The following is a 19574-nucleotide window of genomic DNA, read 5'->3' as shown; positions in this document are numbered from 1 at the left end:
TTTTATTGCCTTGGGCCACCTGATACCCTATGTAAAGTCTCCTTGGAGGCTAACAAGGGAATAGTTGATCAGTCCTAATGCCTGTGCTGGTTTTGGATGGGGTGGAGTTGCTTTTCTTCACTGTTAGTGGGTTACTGGGGCTCTGTCCTGGATTTGTGCTGAACACAGAGTTGATAATACAAAGATGTTTTTGTTACTGCTGAGCAGGGCTTACACAGAACAAAGGCCTTTTCTGCCTTTTGCACTGCCACAATGGGAAGGAAGTTGGGGTATTTGGGAAGTTGGGAGGAGACACAGCCAGGACAGGTGACCCCAACTGACCAAAGGGACATTCCAGACCATATGACACCACCCTCAGTGCACAAAGTGAGAGGAAGACAAGGATGGGGAGACATTCTGAGTGATGAGTTTGTCCTCCCAAGAAACCATAATGGGTGATGGGGCCCTGCTCTCCTGAAGGTGGATGAACACCGGCCTGCCCACGGGAAGTAGGTTATTAATTCTGTGGTTTTTTTTCCCTAATAAACTGTCTTTATCCCACATTTTCAGGCTTTTACCCTTCCAATTCTCTCCCCAGTTCTGATGGTGGGGGAGTGAGGGAGCAGCTCTGTGGGTCTTGGTTGCTGGCTGGGGCTAAACCACAACAACACCACAGAAAGAACTGGCAGGGCAACACACTAGATTTCACTAGCTTAAAAATTTGTGATTTAACCAACCATACTGTAGGCAGAAACAAAATACAACAGGACAATTGCATTAAAATCTGAAGAGCAAGGTCATAATAGTCTGGGATGAGAATAATTATAAATACTTATAGGCATACAACTAAATGAATGAGGTGATGCAAGTTCGTATTTAATCTACAAACCATTACCATGAAACAAGCAGAAGACTTGTGATAGGGAAAAGAAAAAGTATTCATCTCAAAGATCTGTGTTCTGATGGTAATCTAGTTTCAACTTATCCACTTGCATCTTCTCCTTCCCTCTAAACTCTAACAGTTGCTGAAAGCCATTACCTTCAAATACCAGTTAACATTAGTGCTAAAACAACAATAATCAAATATTATGTACATTTTAGGCAAGCAGGCTGTCTTTACCACTCATTCCAAATACTATCTTCCAGAAAGTAATATTCACAAATTATTTTAGAGAAAAGTTACTGTACAAAGACACAGAAGCTAAAGTTCATAAAAAGACTAGTCAGTACAATTAGACAGATGTTTGCTTGTAGTTCTTCGTATCCAAGACCTTCTTGCCACACATCGAGCAGATGCCTATAAACACATAAAAAGTGTGTGAATTATTTTAAAATTATTAAAATCTTTTCTCAAAAACACAGTTACTATGTTTTTGTAAGCATCTTTTTCAAAAATTTGTCCAAATGAGCTCTTACTAGCAATCTATCTGTTCTCAGACATGTCCTCAACAGATACTACAAATTTAGAAGTAATATTGTAACTCCTAATACAAATTAATATGTGCAGTGTGTGAGTAATCCTTCCACTGAAGAAAATAAGCTTCATTTTCAGAGCATTATTATTCACAATACTGCTGGAAGCCTCTACAATTTGCTGGAATGCCTGAAGATAGCCAGGAAAGGCTCACTTCTGACAAAAAGGTAAAAATGATGTAGTGTTAATTGTTTTAAGTCCTGTAGCCAAATGAGGCCTGAGATGGACAGAAAGTAGCAGGGCTAAGAAAATACAGTCACCAACAAACTGACTGCTAAATGGGGCATTCACAGGTGGGGTGCTTCAGAGAACTGAGAAAGTTTAGAATATGTTTTCATATAACTAAAGTATTTATAGAGCAGGAGTGAAAAACAATGAACACCAAGAATACTTGAGAGTTGAAGTGATGAACACTGATGTCCTAAACTCTAAGAGTGTCAAGTCAAAAGACCAGAGCACCAAAATGTACACAAGTTTGGCAGAGGGGTGGGTTGTCTCAATCTTTCCCTCTCCTTTCAAAGCAGAAAGGTGCTAAGTCTTTTATCTGGTAGGACCACACCTCAATTTACACAAACATTCACCTGCAGACAAAAAGTGTCAAGTGGCATCTACTCCCGTTTTCTCCAAATTGTGTGCTTTCATACACTGACATCATGACTATCATACCTAGCAGTCCATTAGGGAAGAGAACAGCAGGGAACATGGCACATGATTTACTCTGGTGACCAAAATTCAGCCCACTAAATATTGACTTCAGGTCTAAACTAAGGATTAATTAACTTGAGATTGCCTCTCAATTTCAGAGATATGCAAAAGCTGAAGCACTGAGCTGTATGACTGCATTTACTTCAAGAAGTATGCCCTAATGACATCTTTGATGGTCAGAGCTAGAACCTAAAGCACTTAGAAAGTTCTTAATTTTATGAAGATAACAGGTTCAACCTGAAAAGATACACAAACAGACAAAGATCAAATCCTGAAGTCCACCCAAACCAGACATAAATTTAAGAGAGAGTACAAGGTTCTACTAAATGGGGTTCAGTCTGGGGAGGACCTAGGAGGCAACATTCCTACAGCAGGCTGCTAAACCACTGACTCAGTGACAGAGCACATATTTATTGAACAATTAATTTCATAAACAAAGCTTACTACTGGTGAGCTGTAGCTCTACACTCAAAAACCAGTCCAACTCATGTGCTATCTTTGGCATTAAATCATGTAACTGACTTCATGATGCTTTTTTGCATCTAGGAATTTTAGATTTAGCTATTATAAAAAGGGAAGAGGAGAGAAGGGATGAGAAAAGGGACTGCAACAAGCAACTGAGTTTTAGAACTTGTTAGATGACAGTTCTCTATGCAATTGCCAAGATTAAGTTTCCAAATGTACTACTTCAGACACTGGAAACATTATAAAAGAAGCAGAATTACAGAATGACCAAGGTTTAAAAGAATCTGCTCCAGTCTCTAGTCCTGCCCCACTCAAACAGCCAACTTGGATAAGGCTGGCTCAGGACTGTTCAAGCCATTCCCTGAATACCTGCTTTAAAGATTCCACAACCTCTGATGGTACCTGCTACTAGAGTATTGGATCACTCCCAGACTGAAAAACTGCTTTCCTTGTATGTAATTAGAATTTTCCACATTCTAACCTGTGTACATTATTTCTTATCCTATTACTGTGTACCTAAGAGTCTGACTTCATGTTCCCTGTGCCTGCCTATCAGTAGCAGAAGACAGCAATTAAATCTCATCTTAACCTTCTCTTCACAAATACAAATTTAAGTGTTGTACCTCCTCTCTTGTTCCAAGCCAAACTGGAGTATTTTGGCACTCAATGAAACTCACCTTTTTTATAGGCACATCCTTGACAATAATGGGACCCTGGCTGGTGGACAGAACTCTTACAAATCCGACATATTGCAAATTTGTTCTTTCCATAAGGATCAAACCTGGGAAAAAGGAAAACGACTTTATTTATACTCCTTGAAATGAAGTATTTTTTCTGCCTCATCCTAAAAAGTCTAGGAGGGTCCAGTCAGAAACTCCAGCAAAAACTGTAATTTAGAAAAGGGACATATAAGAATTATTTCTAATAGGCTACACAAAGTATGCAAAAAAGCTCCCACTTTCCCTATTAAGAGACATTTCTTTCATCATAGACAACAACTTCATGAAAGCAGAACTAAAAATGTTTATTTTTATTAAGATACTACATTACTTTGAACTTAAACACCTTCCAGCAGCATCTTGCCCCCTTGCAAACAGAAAGTCCTGCAGACATGTAGGAAATGCTCAAGAGATTATCCTGGCAATATTAGCACAGAAAATAAGTATTCTTGGCTTCTCTCCTACAAAAGCATCAAATCCTCGCAATTCCAGTGAGAACTGCAGTAAAATAGTCTCTGACTGAGCAGAAAGCACCCATGAAATATGTATGGACATATTTTTACCAACAAATCAAATACCATAATCCTAGCAATTTTAATTTATTAAGTGTATTTGGACAAGTTTGGAGTAGTTGCCCAGCTATTTAGGAAACAGGCCTCAGTTAGTTTGGTAACTGATGTTCTTGGCCAAATCGGTATTAAGTACTAACCTTGCCTTCTTTGAGGTCAATGCCTTGTTTTCATTTAATTTGCGACCACCGCTTTCTAAAAAAAAAACAAAAAAAAAACCAAAAAACAATAACCCCGTTCCAAGCATACTTTTAAAATCTTCATTTACAACTTTTACACATATGCAAATAAAGTCACAAAGAGAGATAAAAAATTCAGCACAGCATTGGGGACAGGGTAACAGAACACTTTTTGCTCCATTTAAATACTCTATGTATTGTCCTCCCATCCAAGAAAGAAAAAAAAATTAAGAAAATTCAATACCGAAGAGTTCTGGACAAATAAATTCCCAATGCATTAAATCAGCATGGGAGGGAAAGTACATGACTTAATATTTCACCTGATTAGTAATATAAAGTTTTGGTCTTAAGATGGTAACATAGCTCAGGTGCCCAGGTGGCTTTATAATACCTCAAAACCAAGCTGCTAAACCTTGCTGAGGTTACCTGTAGTGTTTCTTGCACCATCTTTCCATGTATCAGGAGTGATCACCGTTCCAAGCTTCTTCTCGCCTACATAAGGAAACATTACAAAGGAAAAAGCTCAGAATCACAGAGTCAGTTAGGTTGGAAAAGCCCTCTGAATTCATCGAGTCCAACCCGTGACCTGCATGTAATTGGACCTTGGCACTGAGTGCCATGTCCAGTCTTTCCTTAAGCACCTTCAGGGATGGTGACTCCACCACCTTCCTGGGCAGCCCATTCCAATGTCTCATCTCCATGACTAGGAAAAAGTTCTTCTGAATGTCCAACCTAAACGTCCCCTGGTCCAGTTTAAGACTATGTCCTCTTGTCCTGCAGCTTGGTGCCTGGCAGAAGAGGCTCATCCCCACCTGGCTACAACCTCCTTTCAGGGAGTTGAAGAGGGCCATAAGGCCAGCCCTGAGTCTCCTCCTCTCCAGACTAAGCAACCCTACACCCTCGGCTGCTGCTCATCGGACCTTTTGCTCCAGAGCCTTTACCAGCACTGCTGCCCTTCTATGGACCTGTTCCGCCACCTCAGGGTCTTTTTGGTAGTGAGGGGCCCAGAGCTGAACACAGCACTCGAGATGCGGCCTCACCAGTGCCGAGTACAGCGGGACAATCCCTTCCCGGGTGCTGCTGCTCACGCTAGTGATGATACAGGACAGAGTCATTTAAACTATGCACATCGATACGCTCCACAGGCGGAGAATGACAGCTCACACAGGGGAGAGCCACAGCTCACACAGGGCCCTGCCGGGAACCGCCACCCACGGCCTGCCCTGAGCAGCCCGGGACCCGCGGCTGCCGCTCCGCTCAGGGCAGGCCTGGATCCCCTCGGGCAGGGCAGCGCCGGGCGGTCGGGCAGGCCCCCGCAGCCCCGTACTCACACTTGTCGCACACCATGGCGGCCCTCCACCGCCGCCGCCGCTTCCGGCACCGCCCCGGAAGTGCCGCCGGCCGGGCCCCGCCGCCTGCCGCTGCCGGGCGGCGCCGCGCGCTCCGCGGTAAGAGGCGGGAGCGGCGCCTGCGGCCGCGCGGGGTTCGGATTTTGGAACGAGCGCTGTTTCCTGCCCCCAAATCCTCCCCTTCGCGCCCAGCCTGGGCCCAGAGCTCTGCCCTGCGCGTCGCGGCCGGGGAGGATGCTGCCCTGCGGCGCTGCTGCGGCGTGTCGGTGACGGGGCGGCGCTCGGTGTGTTGCAGGTGCCGCCGCCCGGACACCATGAGGGAGGCGGAAATCAGGAGGCTCCTGGCTGCAAACCTCCTCTGCGCTCTGTCCGTCGTCCTGGCCGCGGTGGCCCCGGCTTTCTTCCTGGACGGATTCAGCGTCCTGGGAACGCACCTCACGTGGCTGTGTGCTTGTTCTGTTTGTGTTGCTACCCTTAACATAGTCTTGCACTTAGTCCTTAACGCAAACCAGTCTCCTAAGAGACGTTCCTTTGCTCACAAGGTAAGACTTTTTTTTTCAAATTCTTACGTTGTTACCAATCAATCCAGAGGGGAAGCAAATTCTCTGAAATAATCAAATGAGAAAGACAATTTTTGATGGTGAGTTCTCATTTTCTATTAGTGAGTTGAGTGTAGCATCTCTTGGAACAAATTTTTCAGTATTTTCATGATGTTAAACTTCCTCTACCTGTAAATAACCTGTTCAGGTGAGTGAGTCTATGCTTTCCTGATTCTTGTCAATGCAATATTGTTTATTGTCCTAAGAGTTGGCGTGGTGGCAAAACCTGGCAAAATTAAATGGCACAGAACTCATTCTGTAGTCCAGGCCTGACTCACCTTCTTGGTAAGTGGATATACCAGGAAGAAATGTCATCACAAGTTTCTCGTGTGTAGCTGTAAGTTTGTAATAACTTTTAAAGGAAAAGAAAAATTCAGAATCTGACACATAAGAGATACTATGCTGCATTTCAACAACTAAAAAAATAATATGGAAAAGTATTAAAATGTCTGCATTTCCTCGTATGATGAAATTTGCATACAGAGGAATCTAAAGTTGGAAAAAGCTTTTTGTAGTAACAGTTTGCAACGGGGAGCATTAAAGGTATGAATCCCAATGAAATACTTTGGAACAGAGTGATTTTGGAGCAGCACACGACTTGCCCAGCAGTGGGGGAATACCCCAGTTTTGAAGTCAGGGGGATAGTCTTGTACTCCTGACTTGCTGAGCCAGGCAAGATGTAGTGCTCTGAGGTGGTTCTTAAGCGTTTAAATAATCGTCCCTGCCAGCATATCTTTGTGTGCAAAGCTTGTGCATAGTTTTGCTGACTGAGGAGGATATGAAATGCACACAACCATGATGGAAAGCAAGTATTTCAACCATCTGTGATTTAAAAATGAAGCACACTTCATGTTCTAGGTGAGATTTCATCCCAGGAAATAAAAATAGAAAGAAGTAAATATAGAAAAATAAGGGTTCAAGGGAAGTTACGGATTTTGCATTGGTGACCTGATCTGAACAGACCTTACCAGAACTGTTTATCAAGTGGTTTTGCTTCTACATGATATAGTAGAAACTGCTGTTTAAATTCATAGAAAGTTGTGTTTTGCAGACTTATAGAAAGTTATGGATATTTCTCAAATATATTCAGAATTTAAGGTGCCAAGTTCAAAATGTAGTTTTAGTTAATGTAATTTTGATTCTTTATGTAGCAGACTTTTTTATATTGTATATTTTCTTGCTTTTAATTTTTTTTTTCACTTTTTGTGAGAGTTGCCTTTTAATGAATGGATATGACAGTCAGATGTAAAACAGAAGTGTAAAAATGTCCAATAAAATTACTTCTGCTTATCTTGTAATTTCTGGTTATAGTTTTTGTATGTTTGCCTTGTTTAATGAGATGCACGAAAAAAAATTGTAGGTGGAGTGTGATGTTTTTAAATTAATTATTTCAAGTATTAGTATATGGAAAACTGTTTTGAAATATGCCATGCTATTATATTGTGCTGCAGCTGAAATTAAAGAAGTAATCAGAGTACAATGCACTTGATAAGATATAGCGTGTGTTACTTATGTTCTGTTTTGAAGCATTATTCTGATATTTCATTGCTCTTTTTTAGATATCCAGATTTCTAAAATGCTGTATATACTTTTTCATGTCTTGCATACTATTTCATGCGATTATTGTTCTTTATGGAGCACCTCTCATAGAGTAAGTCAGAAGACCCTCTTTTTCTGTAAATATTCTAAGGGGCAGCTCTCCCTGCAGATGTTGGTATAAATACTTGTGTATTTTCTGGTACACTGGAAGTTAAGGGATAAGCTCCTAGCTGGGGGAAGAAAGGTGGCTGTTTCAGCTTTCTCTTGATTTTGGTGGGTTTTTTGTTTGTTTGTTTGGTTTTTTGTTTGTTAGCTTGTTCAGTTGTTTTGTTTGGAAGCCAGCTCTTAAATGAGGCTTCTGTAAATAAAAATTGTAGTACAGTTACAAACAACTCCATTTACTTTAATTTTTATGTTAAACATATTGGCACAAACGTTTTTGTAGCTTTATTTAGTCATTTTCCCAATACGATTCTAAACCACGCATCTTGTCTGTCTTTCATCCTTTTGATGTTAGTGTTTTAACTTCTGTGAAAGTTTAAAGAAAGAAGTGTGAAGCAACCTGGGTTTTGAGAGATATACTAAGTTGTTGACTAACAGTAGTTTCATGTAGTTTGGTTTCATGGTTGCTGTCACAACTGGAAAAATAAATGGAATAATGAAGTAAATATCCAAGCATACTTCAGTTTAGAACTAATGATCTATGTGAAGTACACCTGTGTTTTTTTAAAAATGTTACAGGTCTCAGCCATTTCAAAAAATTACTACATCTCACTCTTGAGATAATAGCAGAACTATTTCCAGCTTCCTTTACTAGTCTGCAGAGTAAGAAAAAAAATTTATTCTTTTATATGAGGTTTAAGAAAGCGCACATGCTTGCACAAGTTGAATTAGAGGGGCTTTTTTCTTCCTAAATCTTGGAACTTTTAGAACAACCACCTCACTTAATTTTGTAATATTCTTCTTCTTTTTGTAGGTTAGTGACTGAGACATTTTTGTTTGCAGTTCTTCTGTCTACATTCACTACTTTACAATGCTTGTGTTTGCTGGGACCAAACATACAGGCATGGATACGGGTATTTAGTAAAAATGGGTAAGTCCTAATCTAAAGTTTCTGATATTTCTCTGAATAGAAATGGACAGAATTGGTGTAAAAATATATAATGGAATTTTTTGTAAAGAAAAGAAAACTTCCTGGATGATGGGTGGTTTTTGTATTTGTGATTACAGACATATGAAAGCTTTTCTGACAAAGAAAGATTTATTTGAAGACACTGATTCAGAAAAATGGCTTTTTGTTTTTGGTGTTCAGGTGCTAAATCTCACTTTATATGTGTTTGAAGGAAATAATGTTTCCAGCACATATTCTACTGGAATAAAAGCATCCTGTATGATGGTTGTCAAATAAAGGGGAGACCTGACACTGAGCTGTGCATGGAGAATCTTACACATGATCCAGTTGTACCTTTGTAAATACAACTTTTCAAGTAGGAATAGGAAGTTAAAACAAGCACTGTTTTAAACTTGAATATAATGTTGAAAATCATACATAACTTGCTGTGTTCTTAAGTATGTAATGTTAACCCATACTCTTTTCAATTTCAAAGAAAGCTGTTTTGAGTGTCAGAGTTCTCAAGTGTTATTTTTTTCAGGAGTATGTTTAAAGTAAAACAAGCCCTGTTACAGCATTTTCATGTCCAGTGGCAGCCGTGGCATTAGCATGTATCAAGGATAGTGTATTTTTCAGAAGATGTCCATTTCTTCTGCCTCTTTTCATTCCATAAATAATAGTATGTTGAGAGACTGGGACACTGAAACATAAAGAGGCTTCTATGCTTGAGATTCAGTGAGATTTTAGTATTCATTCCCTTTTAATACTTTGTAATGGTGAAGTCTCATCTCAGAAGACAGTGAAAGGTTGTATTACACTGCCAGATTTTTTTTTTTTGGTTTGCACTCCTGTAGAGGAGGAGACTTTAATACTACTTTCAGGCATTAAATTTTGGTTTATCTCAGTTGTCAACTTAGTGAAAAGTACCTTAAATCCTTATTCAAGTCATTTACACTTTTTTTTCAGTGGAAGTGTAAATACACTGTAATAAAAGCAAGGAGTTGTCTAAACAAAATAAATCATTGATGATTCACTTGGTCATCTTTGCAGGTTTTGCATATGGAAATAATAGCTGAATTGAAGTAACAGATGTATGACAATATCAGTTTGTCTTTGTGCCAGGTAGATTTTGAATGCCTTTTGATTTCTTTTTTTCCTAGTTTGGATCTTAATGCAGTTTCAGCATAATCGTTGCATAGGAAACAGTTGTCTTGTTTTGACACTTATGCTGTGAGGACTTGTTAGTACCTCTTACTAGTGAGCCATGTGACATTATTTGAGAAAAATGTTTGTTATTAGTGATGTTTGTTTACACTTTGAGTATAGACTACAAAGAAATATTGTAGCAGGTTTCTTTATGGATTGTAGCAAGCTGCTCATTTAAAAATAAACGTGTTTTTCTGTCTGACCTTGTGAAATTGGAACATCTTGGGTCTGGGCATGGGATGAGTGTAGACACGATACATTAAAAGGCTGTATATAACTTAACCATGTGGAATGAGGTGGGACTGGTTAAATGGAAGAAAAGGATGATTAGGTAAAATCAGTAGAGCTGCTTTCCTTGAAAGCAGAGTTAAGGGAATTGAATTGCACTGGAACAGTTAGCTTGAAAGTTCTGATCAAGTGTATAGCTTAGTGTGAAAAAAGTATCTGAGGGCAATTTAGACTTAAGTAACCTTAAGCCTATGTGCACATAGAATATGTGAGAAAAGTAAGTCTACGTATTCTGCATCACAAACCCTTCCATTCTTAGTTGGTTATAAATAGGGCCCTTTTCACTAATTCTGCATTTGGAAAGGGGTGGTCTCATGTCAGCATCTCTGGTCTCCTTACTCTGACATCTAGAGTTGTGACTGATGTCAGGGTCATGGCACTGACCATATGCTGTCGTGTGCTGCTGTGAGTGGTTAGATGGAAGTAAAACCTACGGAAAGGGTTATCAGCATTAATGGCAGCATGTGGCTGTTATTTAAACAGTGTTTCAGTAACTTAGCTGAAATAGCCTCCTGCATAAAAGTCTTTAAGAAACAAGTTTTCAATTGCCTTTTTTTTTCCTCTCTCTCCTTTTGGAAACTCTTTATTTCAAATCACTGCTCTGAGAAAGCAGTTGAAATTTCTGGTATAATATCAATTATAAGACATTACCAGTGTAGAAAAGAGATTTTATTTGGATATTGCCAAAAAATAGCAAACCATGATGTTAGGGCTCCTTCCTGTTTTCATTATGCCTATTTTATCATTTTGTGAGCTGCCTACTCTTACAGACTTTAAATATCCCTTGTGAATGGAGGCATCATCACACACCAAGGGCTGCTTACTATTTAGTCCTGCTGCAGCCAAAAATTCCAAATCTTGTCTATGAAGGAGCTGTCTCAGTAGATTATTTATGTCAGCTAACCTCTTAATTCAAACATTATTTAAAGCTGAACTGAATGTATTGTATTATTTAAAGGGGTTACATAATTACTTTAGGGTTTTAAAGACCTTTCTGCCACTAGTGTTCATTTATTATCTTAAACATTGCTACTTTTGTCTGCAGGATTATTTTAGTTTAAAATGAAAGCCGTGGAAAATGCAAAGTTTATAAACATTGCTGCAGCTGTTAGTGTTATGCAAATGAGCAGTTTATGTGGTGGCTTAAAGAATACCTTCAAAAATCCCAATAAGTGTCAGTCATTCCAAGAAGAAGATTGAGTATTTAAATAATGACTTAGTTTAAAAAGTATGTAATTTCTCCTTCAGGATAATGCTGGAGGACAAGTCAGGTTGTCTTTGGGTAGCCAGTCCATGCTACAGAGGGGTTCAATTAGCAGCTGAAATAGTTGCCAAACTGCCAGTGGCTCTTTTTCACTTGGGCACGTGCCTTGCTAATTCTGTTGTTTTGCGTTTGGACTCGGTCTGATGCCTCCATATGGTACAGCAGTCTCTGGTGAATCTGCCACACACACAAGATGTCTTGTGAGGTATAACTGTACCTCAGTCAGAAGGTATTTTAAATGGATTTAGATCAGTTTGTGGAAATGGTATAGCCAAAGCACTGTACTAAACACTTGGTGTATTCTGTTGTCTCTTTTGTTGATTTAAGGCTGTAGTGAATGTTCTCTTCCTTTTTCTGCCTGACAGTTCTCTGCTCAGTTATTCAGCTTCTGAAAATAATTCAAAAGAATTTTCTGTATGCAGACTCCTAAACAGTTTTCTAGTTACATCAGGACTTCTCAAGAATAAGAATCTCAAACTGGTAGAACTGTGAACTGAAGTATTTTAAGTTAAAGGGGTCGTGTTATTAGAGAAGAAACAGTTCTGCTCGAAATGTCAACCTTGCACTCTCAGTACTGTAGTCTGCAAGACATTTTTTTCTGCAAATACTGAAAAATGTTTGCTTTAAACTTGAGAGCTGTTTGGTCAATAGCAAGTGCAGCAGTGTGTACTCAGAAGTAAAGAAATTTTATTCTCTTCAAAACCAAGTGTTCACGTAATGCAACCTAAACAGGACACGCAAAGTTCAGAGTTTACTGTGCATCTAGTGTTCAAGCCATAAAAATGCTCATATTTTTTCCTCTGTTAGCTGAAGCTAGGTGTGCATTTATAATTTGAGATGTAGCAAACTTTAAACTCAGATCTCCTCTTGTACTGATTTGGAGCAGTGACTCTAGCCTGGTCCTCCTGTCTTGAAACTGCCCTGCTGCTTTCTGAACCTCTGTTGCTCGTTTCTTAATTGGTGCCAAGTACCCAAATGTTCATGGCCTGAGCAAAGCAGAGCGATCAGTTGGTACACTGATGGTAGTAAGTGCTCATCTGTTAAACAGAAATCCAGCTTTTCAAAAACTTTTGAAATCAGAAGTGGCAGAAGGCTATAAACTGAGAACTGAAGTAATTTAACATCTCTTACAATGTGTCCCATGACTGGTAAGGGTTCTTTAGTGCGCAAAAAATTTATCCTGCAGCCAGTGTATTGGGACTTGGATGCACTGCTACCAAATGTGCAGTTACATTTACTTGCAGTGTTTCTTTTCAATTGATGGGAACTTGTTTTGAAATATTCTCATACTGGATTTCTGTGTTAAATTTTGAATTGTTGTAGTCATCAAATATGTCTGCACCAGAGCGTCCTTTGTGACTGTGCTTGTGCTTTTTTGTACAGTCCCACAGTACACTTCCATGCCTGCCTCTCCCTGCCATGCACACAGTTATCGAGATAGATTTATTTGCTCAGTCTAGCAGTGTTTCAAGGTAACATAAATTAGCTTTTGCAGTAAACATCTCAAGAAAAGAAAATCCTGAAAGTGTGATATAAAAAGATTGTAATTATAAGCTCAAATATGCAACTTAGATTTTAATTCTAGTTTGTGTGTTTTAGGAGAAACTTGCATGCTATTTATCAAATATGTGAAATTTTATGTCTGTTCGTAGCCTCAAAAATTTTGGGAGAAATTTGATCTAGCTCTCTGCCATGGTAACTTCTGCGGTTGCTGAAAACTTATAACACACTTTTTACAGAGCTATGTCCATATGGGAGAGCAGTCTACAGATTACTTCCATGTGCAGTATACTTGGAGCTTGGTTTGGAGCATTTCCTATTCCTCTTGACTGGGATCGGCCTTGGCAGGTTAGTATGTACACCCTTACCATAAAGGTACAAAACATTAATTTTCTGGAGATGCACACTACACAAAATTGCTCTGAAGCTGTTCAGGTGTATTGTACTTGGTCATAAGCTGTTCCTTCAGAGTCATGCCAAACTTTTAAAAACTCATTGGAAACATCTGTGCCTAGGATGTGAGGAAGTAAAATGCATTAGTTTTACTTCCAGTTTAAATAGGTTCTTTATTACATACTTGAGTACGTTGCATGCATTACACTTGAGTGTCTGTTGCATGCAAATTTTATAATGGAATAGAGCTTTTAATGATTTGGATAAGAAGAAGCTAGACAAGTTGGAGGAGAAATGTGAAATGATGAAGATGGCTTCAAGTTTGCCTTCAGTCTAGTAGCTTTTATTGTTCACAGGTAGGGAAAGAAAGATGCTTTCCTGGTGTTTTAGCTCCCCTCTGTCTTCCATAAAAGCACTTAACAGAAGGTATTTTAAATGGATTTAGATCAGTTTGTGGAAATGGTATAGCCAAAGCACTGTACTAAACACTTCTAATTTCAAAGGAAGGCAAACATTAGCTTTTTAGTTGAACAAGAAAAAATGTGAAGCTGGCATTGCAGATTCTATCTTTATGAATTCCAGTATTTATGCTAATTTCTTACTATGTTTTTTGGCATGGAGAAGTGATTCAATTAAACGTAACTAATTGCCATAAAATGATGGCACCAGTAACAGCTTCTTCCTACATGTGCTCAGTATTTCGTAACTTTGTCTGGTTACCAAACTCATACACTCTTAGCTGAGTAGTGTCTACCAGGCCTGTTCTTAAGTAGATGGTTTCAGAGTTTATTCCAGAAATCAGTGTAACAGGCAGCACACTTTCCTCTGTGACATTTTAGAGATGCTGTGGCTTACAGCTGCACTTAAAATTTTTCTTCTGTAAGTAGCTCACAGCCTGCTTTTATGCCATTAGTCTTTCATTGCAGTAGTTTAATTAGACATTAGAATTTGTATTTCAAAAATAATGGAGGTTAGGTTAATATTTTAAGCAAAACATTTTCTTCCCTGAAAAGACTTGGTTTTATTCTTGCAAGGTGTTTCACCATCAGTCTGGCATAGATATGTGTTGGCACTAATTAATTGTGGACAGACATGAATGTAACCCAAAAATCATGGGATTCACTGAAATGCCATCTCCTATCTCCTTTCCAAGTCTTACTCACTTCCCTGCTTTCCTGATGAGATGCAAGCACTTTTTCCCTGCTCAGATGGGAATTTAAAGTAGCATGTCTCATCTGGTAGGTTTTGTTTTATTCCCAAAATCTCAGACTTTGTTAATACGCTGTGTATAAAACCTTCACCATTTATGCACCAATGATATGAGGAAAACTTAGGTTAGGGGGCTCTGATTAACAAAACAAAGACATTTAATAGCTGAAGACAGATACTTTAAGTAGAGTTGATTTTTAGCTTTTGGTCCATTCCCACATGTTCCAGTAGTGGGAGACACAAGTTTGATAATGGTCTGAAAACTTGCTGTTTGAAAACTCTTCCAAGTTAATAAAAGCCAGACATGGCTGAAAATTTAGCTCTATAATCTACACTTAAACATCTAAAATTATACTATATGACTCCTCAGAACAGCAAAGCATCTGCAGAAACTTCAGATACCCAAACTTGTCACTGGCTTTTTCTGGGTGTGAATGTTCCCCAGTGCTCCCTGTGTGTCTGCATTTTCCCTTTTCCTTCACCATCTCCACCCTCATTTCTGACATACTTCTAGTACCAAAGTTAGCAGGGGAGGGTTTATGGCTCAAGTTCTACATCAAAAATCTTTTGCCTGAATCTAGAGGATTTGCTGCTGTTCTTTCCCTTTGCCTCATTTTTCCCATCCTCACTTCTCCATCTTGCACATTATAGAGTTTTAAATAGTGGGATGGGAGAAGAAATTTTTTGTTCCACTTTGAGTCTGACCTGCTTGATCTTTAATGATGTAGACAGTTTAAGAGCAGCCATAGAGAGTTTGCTTATCAATCCTGCAGGCTGCCACTCCAACAGTCTTTGAAAACTGCAGTTTTAAAGGCTATTTTTTAAGATCTGCTGTATTAGGGGAGATTAAAGAAGTTCTTGTTAAAATGTAAGATAGTTTTTACAAGTCCAGTTGTTTCAGCAAAGCACCAAAATTGTAACAGATCTTCAAGGCAGAAAACAACCTCTTTAAAATAGCTTGTCAAGGATCCTGCTCACAACTCTCAGAAGTTTTCAATCACCTATTAATAATCTAATATTTTTCTGAAGGTCATCTCTTAAATATTGGTCAGTAAACCATAGAACTGGGGGCAGTGTCCCGGCCAGGCATTTTCAGTATTTGCCCAGGAGACACTGCTTCCCAGCTTGCCCAGCTCAGCTAAGAGATATATTGAGATATATGAGATAAATTGTGAATCAGGTTCTGGGGAAACACAACTTCATGCAACAGCTGATGTCTTTTGTCTTTCTATTCCTACTGAACAGTATGGATTCAGCAACCCAGGTATTGCATGTAGCAGCTGCATGGCTGTCTCAGAAATCTGCAGAACCAATAGACGTTTCTGTTCTTCAGAAGTTCACTGAGCACTGCCACAAAGCCCCTTTTTGCAAGAGTATTCCTTTTGCTACCTGATGTCTGGTGATTACAGAAACTCATAGTAATTTCTTTCACTGTAACAATAAAAGAAAAGTGCTTTCTGTATTGTCTTCAACCTCAGACAGGGGAAAGAAGAATGATCCTCATAAAAGTGTCTGCTGTTGTTGCAGATCTGTTTAGTTTGGGAAGAAGATCTTTAGTGCTGATTGCCCCCAAGTGACCTAACCACTTATGGAATGTAAAAACACCTGCACATAATACAGCTGCAGGATTAATAATATTTTTTAATCTCCCCCAAATACAAGGACTACTAGTGTTTTGCACAGAACTCTGTAGAACTTCAGCTGGTATGTTTAAGGGAACACCTACAGATTAAATCCCAAGCAAGGTCTGAAAGAAATCATGTAGATCTTAATGTAGACTTAAAAGTAATCAGAACTCAGTCAAAACCAAATTACTTCTAGACATCTGCATGAGTAAAGTATTAAGTTGTTGTGCTTCTGACATCAGCTGTTTCTTGTATTAGCCTAAAACCAGAGAGCTTGAGGATTACAGTTTTGGATTTACCCTTTTCCTATCCAAAAACCGACTCAGATGGAACAGCTTAGTCTTTGAACTCAAGACCAGCTTTTGAGATAAAAAGAGGTTTCATTAGATGATTGTTTTCCTTTTTGTATTTTAGCCTTTGGGCTGTAAACAAATTTTTTTTATCTGTAGTGGAAGTAGTTCTGCTTTAAAGCAGAAAATGTGGTTTAAATCTTATTACTTGGGGAAGACTAAAGTGGTATTATTATTTTAGAGAGCAGTGTTAAGGCCTTTAAGCCTGTTTATTTCAAAATCTAGTTCTGATGTTTGTATTATAGTTAGTATTTGTGATGTAACAGCATGCAATGGAAACACAGCTGCACTGCTGCCTGTAACTTCAGATAATTCATTATTGGCAGATTGTCACAGAAGAGGTGAAATTGGTACTACAAGAACTGGATGGATCAGCAATAATTGAGAAATATCACATGGCAAAGCAAACCAAAGGGTTTTTGCTGCTGCCCTCAGGCTCTGTTGGTAGCCCTGGAATGTCAAAAGTTGTCAAAATCACAAGAGATCCAGCTGGTACAGAAATGTGCTGTGAGTTTGGGATGAAAAATGCTGTTGATTTAGCTTTTTTAGAACAATATAATATGAGACAAGGTTCACAGAAAAAGTCACTGTGTCTTGAAATGGCATATTTTTCCACTTATTTGGGGTTTAGCTCTTAATCAAATCTGGTGTGTACACTTTAAACTGTAGGTAGCTTAAGAGTGTCTGCAGTCAACTTTTAAATTGACAAATCATTCAGAAAGGAGAGAATGTAAACCTGCTTCTGTGAAGTCTGGTTAATTCATAGAAATGGCTTCAAATGGAAATGGTCTGTAGTCACTCACCTAAAGCAAACAGGAGCTTGGAGGGAGTGCTGAGAGTGCTGGAATCCCAGCAGAATATTAAATAAAGCTATCTGCACTATTCTGTAAGATACTTGGCTGAATTTCCAGGCTCATACCCACCACAGTTCTTCTGCTTTGTGTCCTTCGAAGAAAAAGCAACATTGGTTTCATTTTTGGCTACTGTTTCCCCGCCCTTGGCAGTTTGTTTTGGGTCTAGCGTATTTTCCTGCAAACTTAATAGAAGAACTGAAAAATTACCTGGTAGTCATTGCTTTACATTGTAGTTGAGATGTATCAGTAGAAGTTGAGAAGTCTTTTATACTTTTACCTGGATCTTACCTGGTCAGAAAATCAGATGTCAGCATCCTATGTGTCTTTCCCTAGAAATTGTTTTTACTTCAAAGTACTTCAGGGTTCTGTGGAGTAAACCTGATGATGAATTTCATAACAAGAGTTCCAATTCACGTGCTAATGACTAAAGCCCAAATGCTAGTTCATCCTGACTTACTTACAAACCAAAGGAAACATATTGCTTCTTTATACATATGTCTTGTGATATGCAACAAAACTGAGATAAATACAGATGTCTCAGAAAATCTTCACTTTATTTTCCATGTTTATGTTTGAAAAATATTGCATACAGGGGATATTCAGATTAGTGTGCCTCTCTACCCTTAAAAATAATAATGTTAATTGCATTTTTTAAAGCATACAACAAATTCTATGCTAAGTAAATATTACTTAACAGGAACAGAATATTGTTTCAGAAATAAACTAACATTAATTATTTGAATAATGTTTGAGAATGGAGATAAAAAATAGATAATGCATTTGTCTTAGAAGTATAAAATAAATTGCTGAAAGTAGTTTGTGTCCTATGATTCAGGCTTTTTTCATTATTCTGTTGTTGTTCTTAAAGCAACTTTTAAGCATGCCATGTATGTTACTCCTCTGCTAGCTTTAAGAAAAATTTTGTAACTGTGCAGAACAGTTGGTCAGGGAGGCCTAGTCTGTTGTTATTCCTGGTTGTAGGTCTGTAGAATTCAGCTTATCTCAGACAAAGGTAGATAATTGCCTCACAGGAATGCAGGTTAGGCGCTACAGTAGTTACCTTTCTGTATTAAAAAGAAAAAATACAACCAACAAACTTTCCAGGACTCATTCTGCTAGGCAAGTTTCAGTTAGACTGGTAGACTAATTTTGCTAGTGTTTTGAGATTGTTACCTTATTTTTTTAGCAATTTTTTAAACAGTTTGCAACACTTAATTCTGATGATTTAAATAAGGCTATTCTAGACAATTTAGAGTTGTACATCCATGTTAGATGCCTCTAGGCCGCTGAAGCACAATGGTATGTGCAGTTAGCTAGGACAGTTCTACAAAGAAATAGAAAGTAACTTCCTTTCTTACAGCTGTTTAGTTTTTCCAGATTGCCTGTTTCAAGCTGGTGGTCTGCTTTTAATAACCATATGTGATCAGGATCCTGGCTTCACGTGTCACTGAGAAGTGGAACCTTAAAACACACCACCACTGAAACAGAAGGGGACGATGTAGGAGTTACTAGGCACATCCTTTCTCTACTCAGCTTGAGGAAACTAGTTGCAGAACAGCATAGTATAGTTAAAGACCACAACTTTATCAGCACACTTTATATGTGATGGAACTATTATTCCAGACAGAGCATTTGCTGACAACAACTGGATTCAGCTCACTGGGGAGTTCCTGGGTTTATTGCATGTTTTGATAACAGACTTTTAAATCATGTCTCTCTTTGTTGTGTGCATGCCCTCCCATACATCCGGGGTTTTTTTGTAGCATAATTTTGATCTTTAGTACCTGTTGCTAGTGGTAAAAAGTGACTTTGAAACAATATTCTGCTTACAGTGTTATCATTAGGTAGAAGTAAAATTGCTATATTCCTACTTCATAGTGGATATGGCAAGCATAGTAGGTAGTGCTAATATAGCTCACCTGAGCTGACTGACTGCCATGTAATTTGGCCAATATGACTGTAAATATTAGCTTTAGATACCTCTCAGACATTTGTAGCCTGAAAAATAATCCAGAGAATCTTGGGTACAGTTCTTGGTGTTTACTCAAGTAAGTAATGGGACTATAAACTTTCATTCTACTTTGGTTCTTAGCACAGCTCAGAGTTGCCTTCTTGGATTTGTTTTTGGGACTACTAACTACTGTGAAAATTCTGTTATAAGAGACGTTGCTTAATATGAGAAGAGATAATATACAGT

At 38.6% G+C, this 19574-nt stretch overlaps 2 protein-coding genes and 1 long non-coding RNA gene across 4 annotated transcripts in view; 1 reads left to right on the top strand and 2 right to left on the bottom strand.

Annotated features, from left to right (window-relative positions):
• Positions 1-834: 834 nt before the first annotated feature.
• On the bottom strand, positions 835-5512 carry CRIPT (CXXC repeat containing interactor of PDZ3 domain). Its single transcript, XM_068185899.1, has 5 exons — positions 5422-5512; positions 4517-4582; positions 4052-4106; positions 3301-3404; positions 835-1276 (listed from the first exon to the last, which is right to left on the bottom strand). Exons 1-5 carry the CDS (start codon positions 5435-5437, stop codon positions 1212-1214), a joined length of 306 nt encoding a protein of 101 aa, XP_068042000.1. The 5' UTR covers positions 5438-5512; the 3' UTR covers positions 835-1211.
• PIGF (phosphatidylinositol glycan anchor biosynthesis class F) overlaps positions 5501-19574 on the top strand; it is a 21434-nt gene continuing 7360 nt past the window's right edge. Inside the window, exons 1-5 of one of the 2 annotated variants that reach the window (XM_068185897.1) lie at positions 5501-5538; positions 5735-5981; positions 7598-7689; positions 8554-8670; positions 13186-13294. In XM_068185897.1, the coding sequence (XP_068041998.1) occupies positions 5754-5981; positions 7598-7689; positions 8554-8670; positions 13186-13294 (546 nt within the window). In that variant the 5' untranslated portion in view covers positions 5501-5538; positions 5735-5753. Of the gene's footprint in view, positions 5539-5668; positions 5982-7597; positions 7690-8553; positions 8671-13185; positions 13295-19574 lie in introns of those variants that run through there. The other variant, XM_068185898.1, reaches the window with a different exon arrangement.
• On the bottom strand, positions 10333-18459 carry LOC137471504 (uncharacterized). Its single transcript, XR_010997661.1, has 3 exons — positions 17666-18459; positions 11727-11834; positions 10333-11663 (listed from the first exon to the last, which is right to left on the bottom strand). It is a non-coding gene; the product is annotated as an uncharacterized lncRNA (long non-coding RNA).

The sequence above is a fragment of the Anomalospiza imberbis genome, chromosome 3 (assembly GCF_031753505.1).
Source record: "Anomalospiza imberbis isolate Cuckoo-Finch-1a 21T00152 chromosome 3, ASM3175350v1, whole genome shotgun sequence".
NCBI lineage: Eukaryota > Metazoa > Chordata > Aves > Passeriformes > Viduidae > Anomalospiza > Anomalospiza imberbis.
Note: the sequence above shows the minus strand (reverse complement) of the source record. Positions and strands in the feature narration are given on the sequence as shown.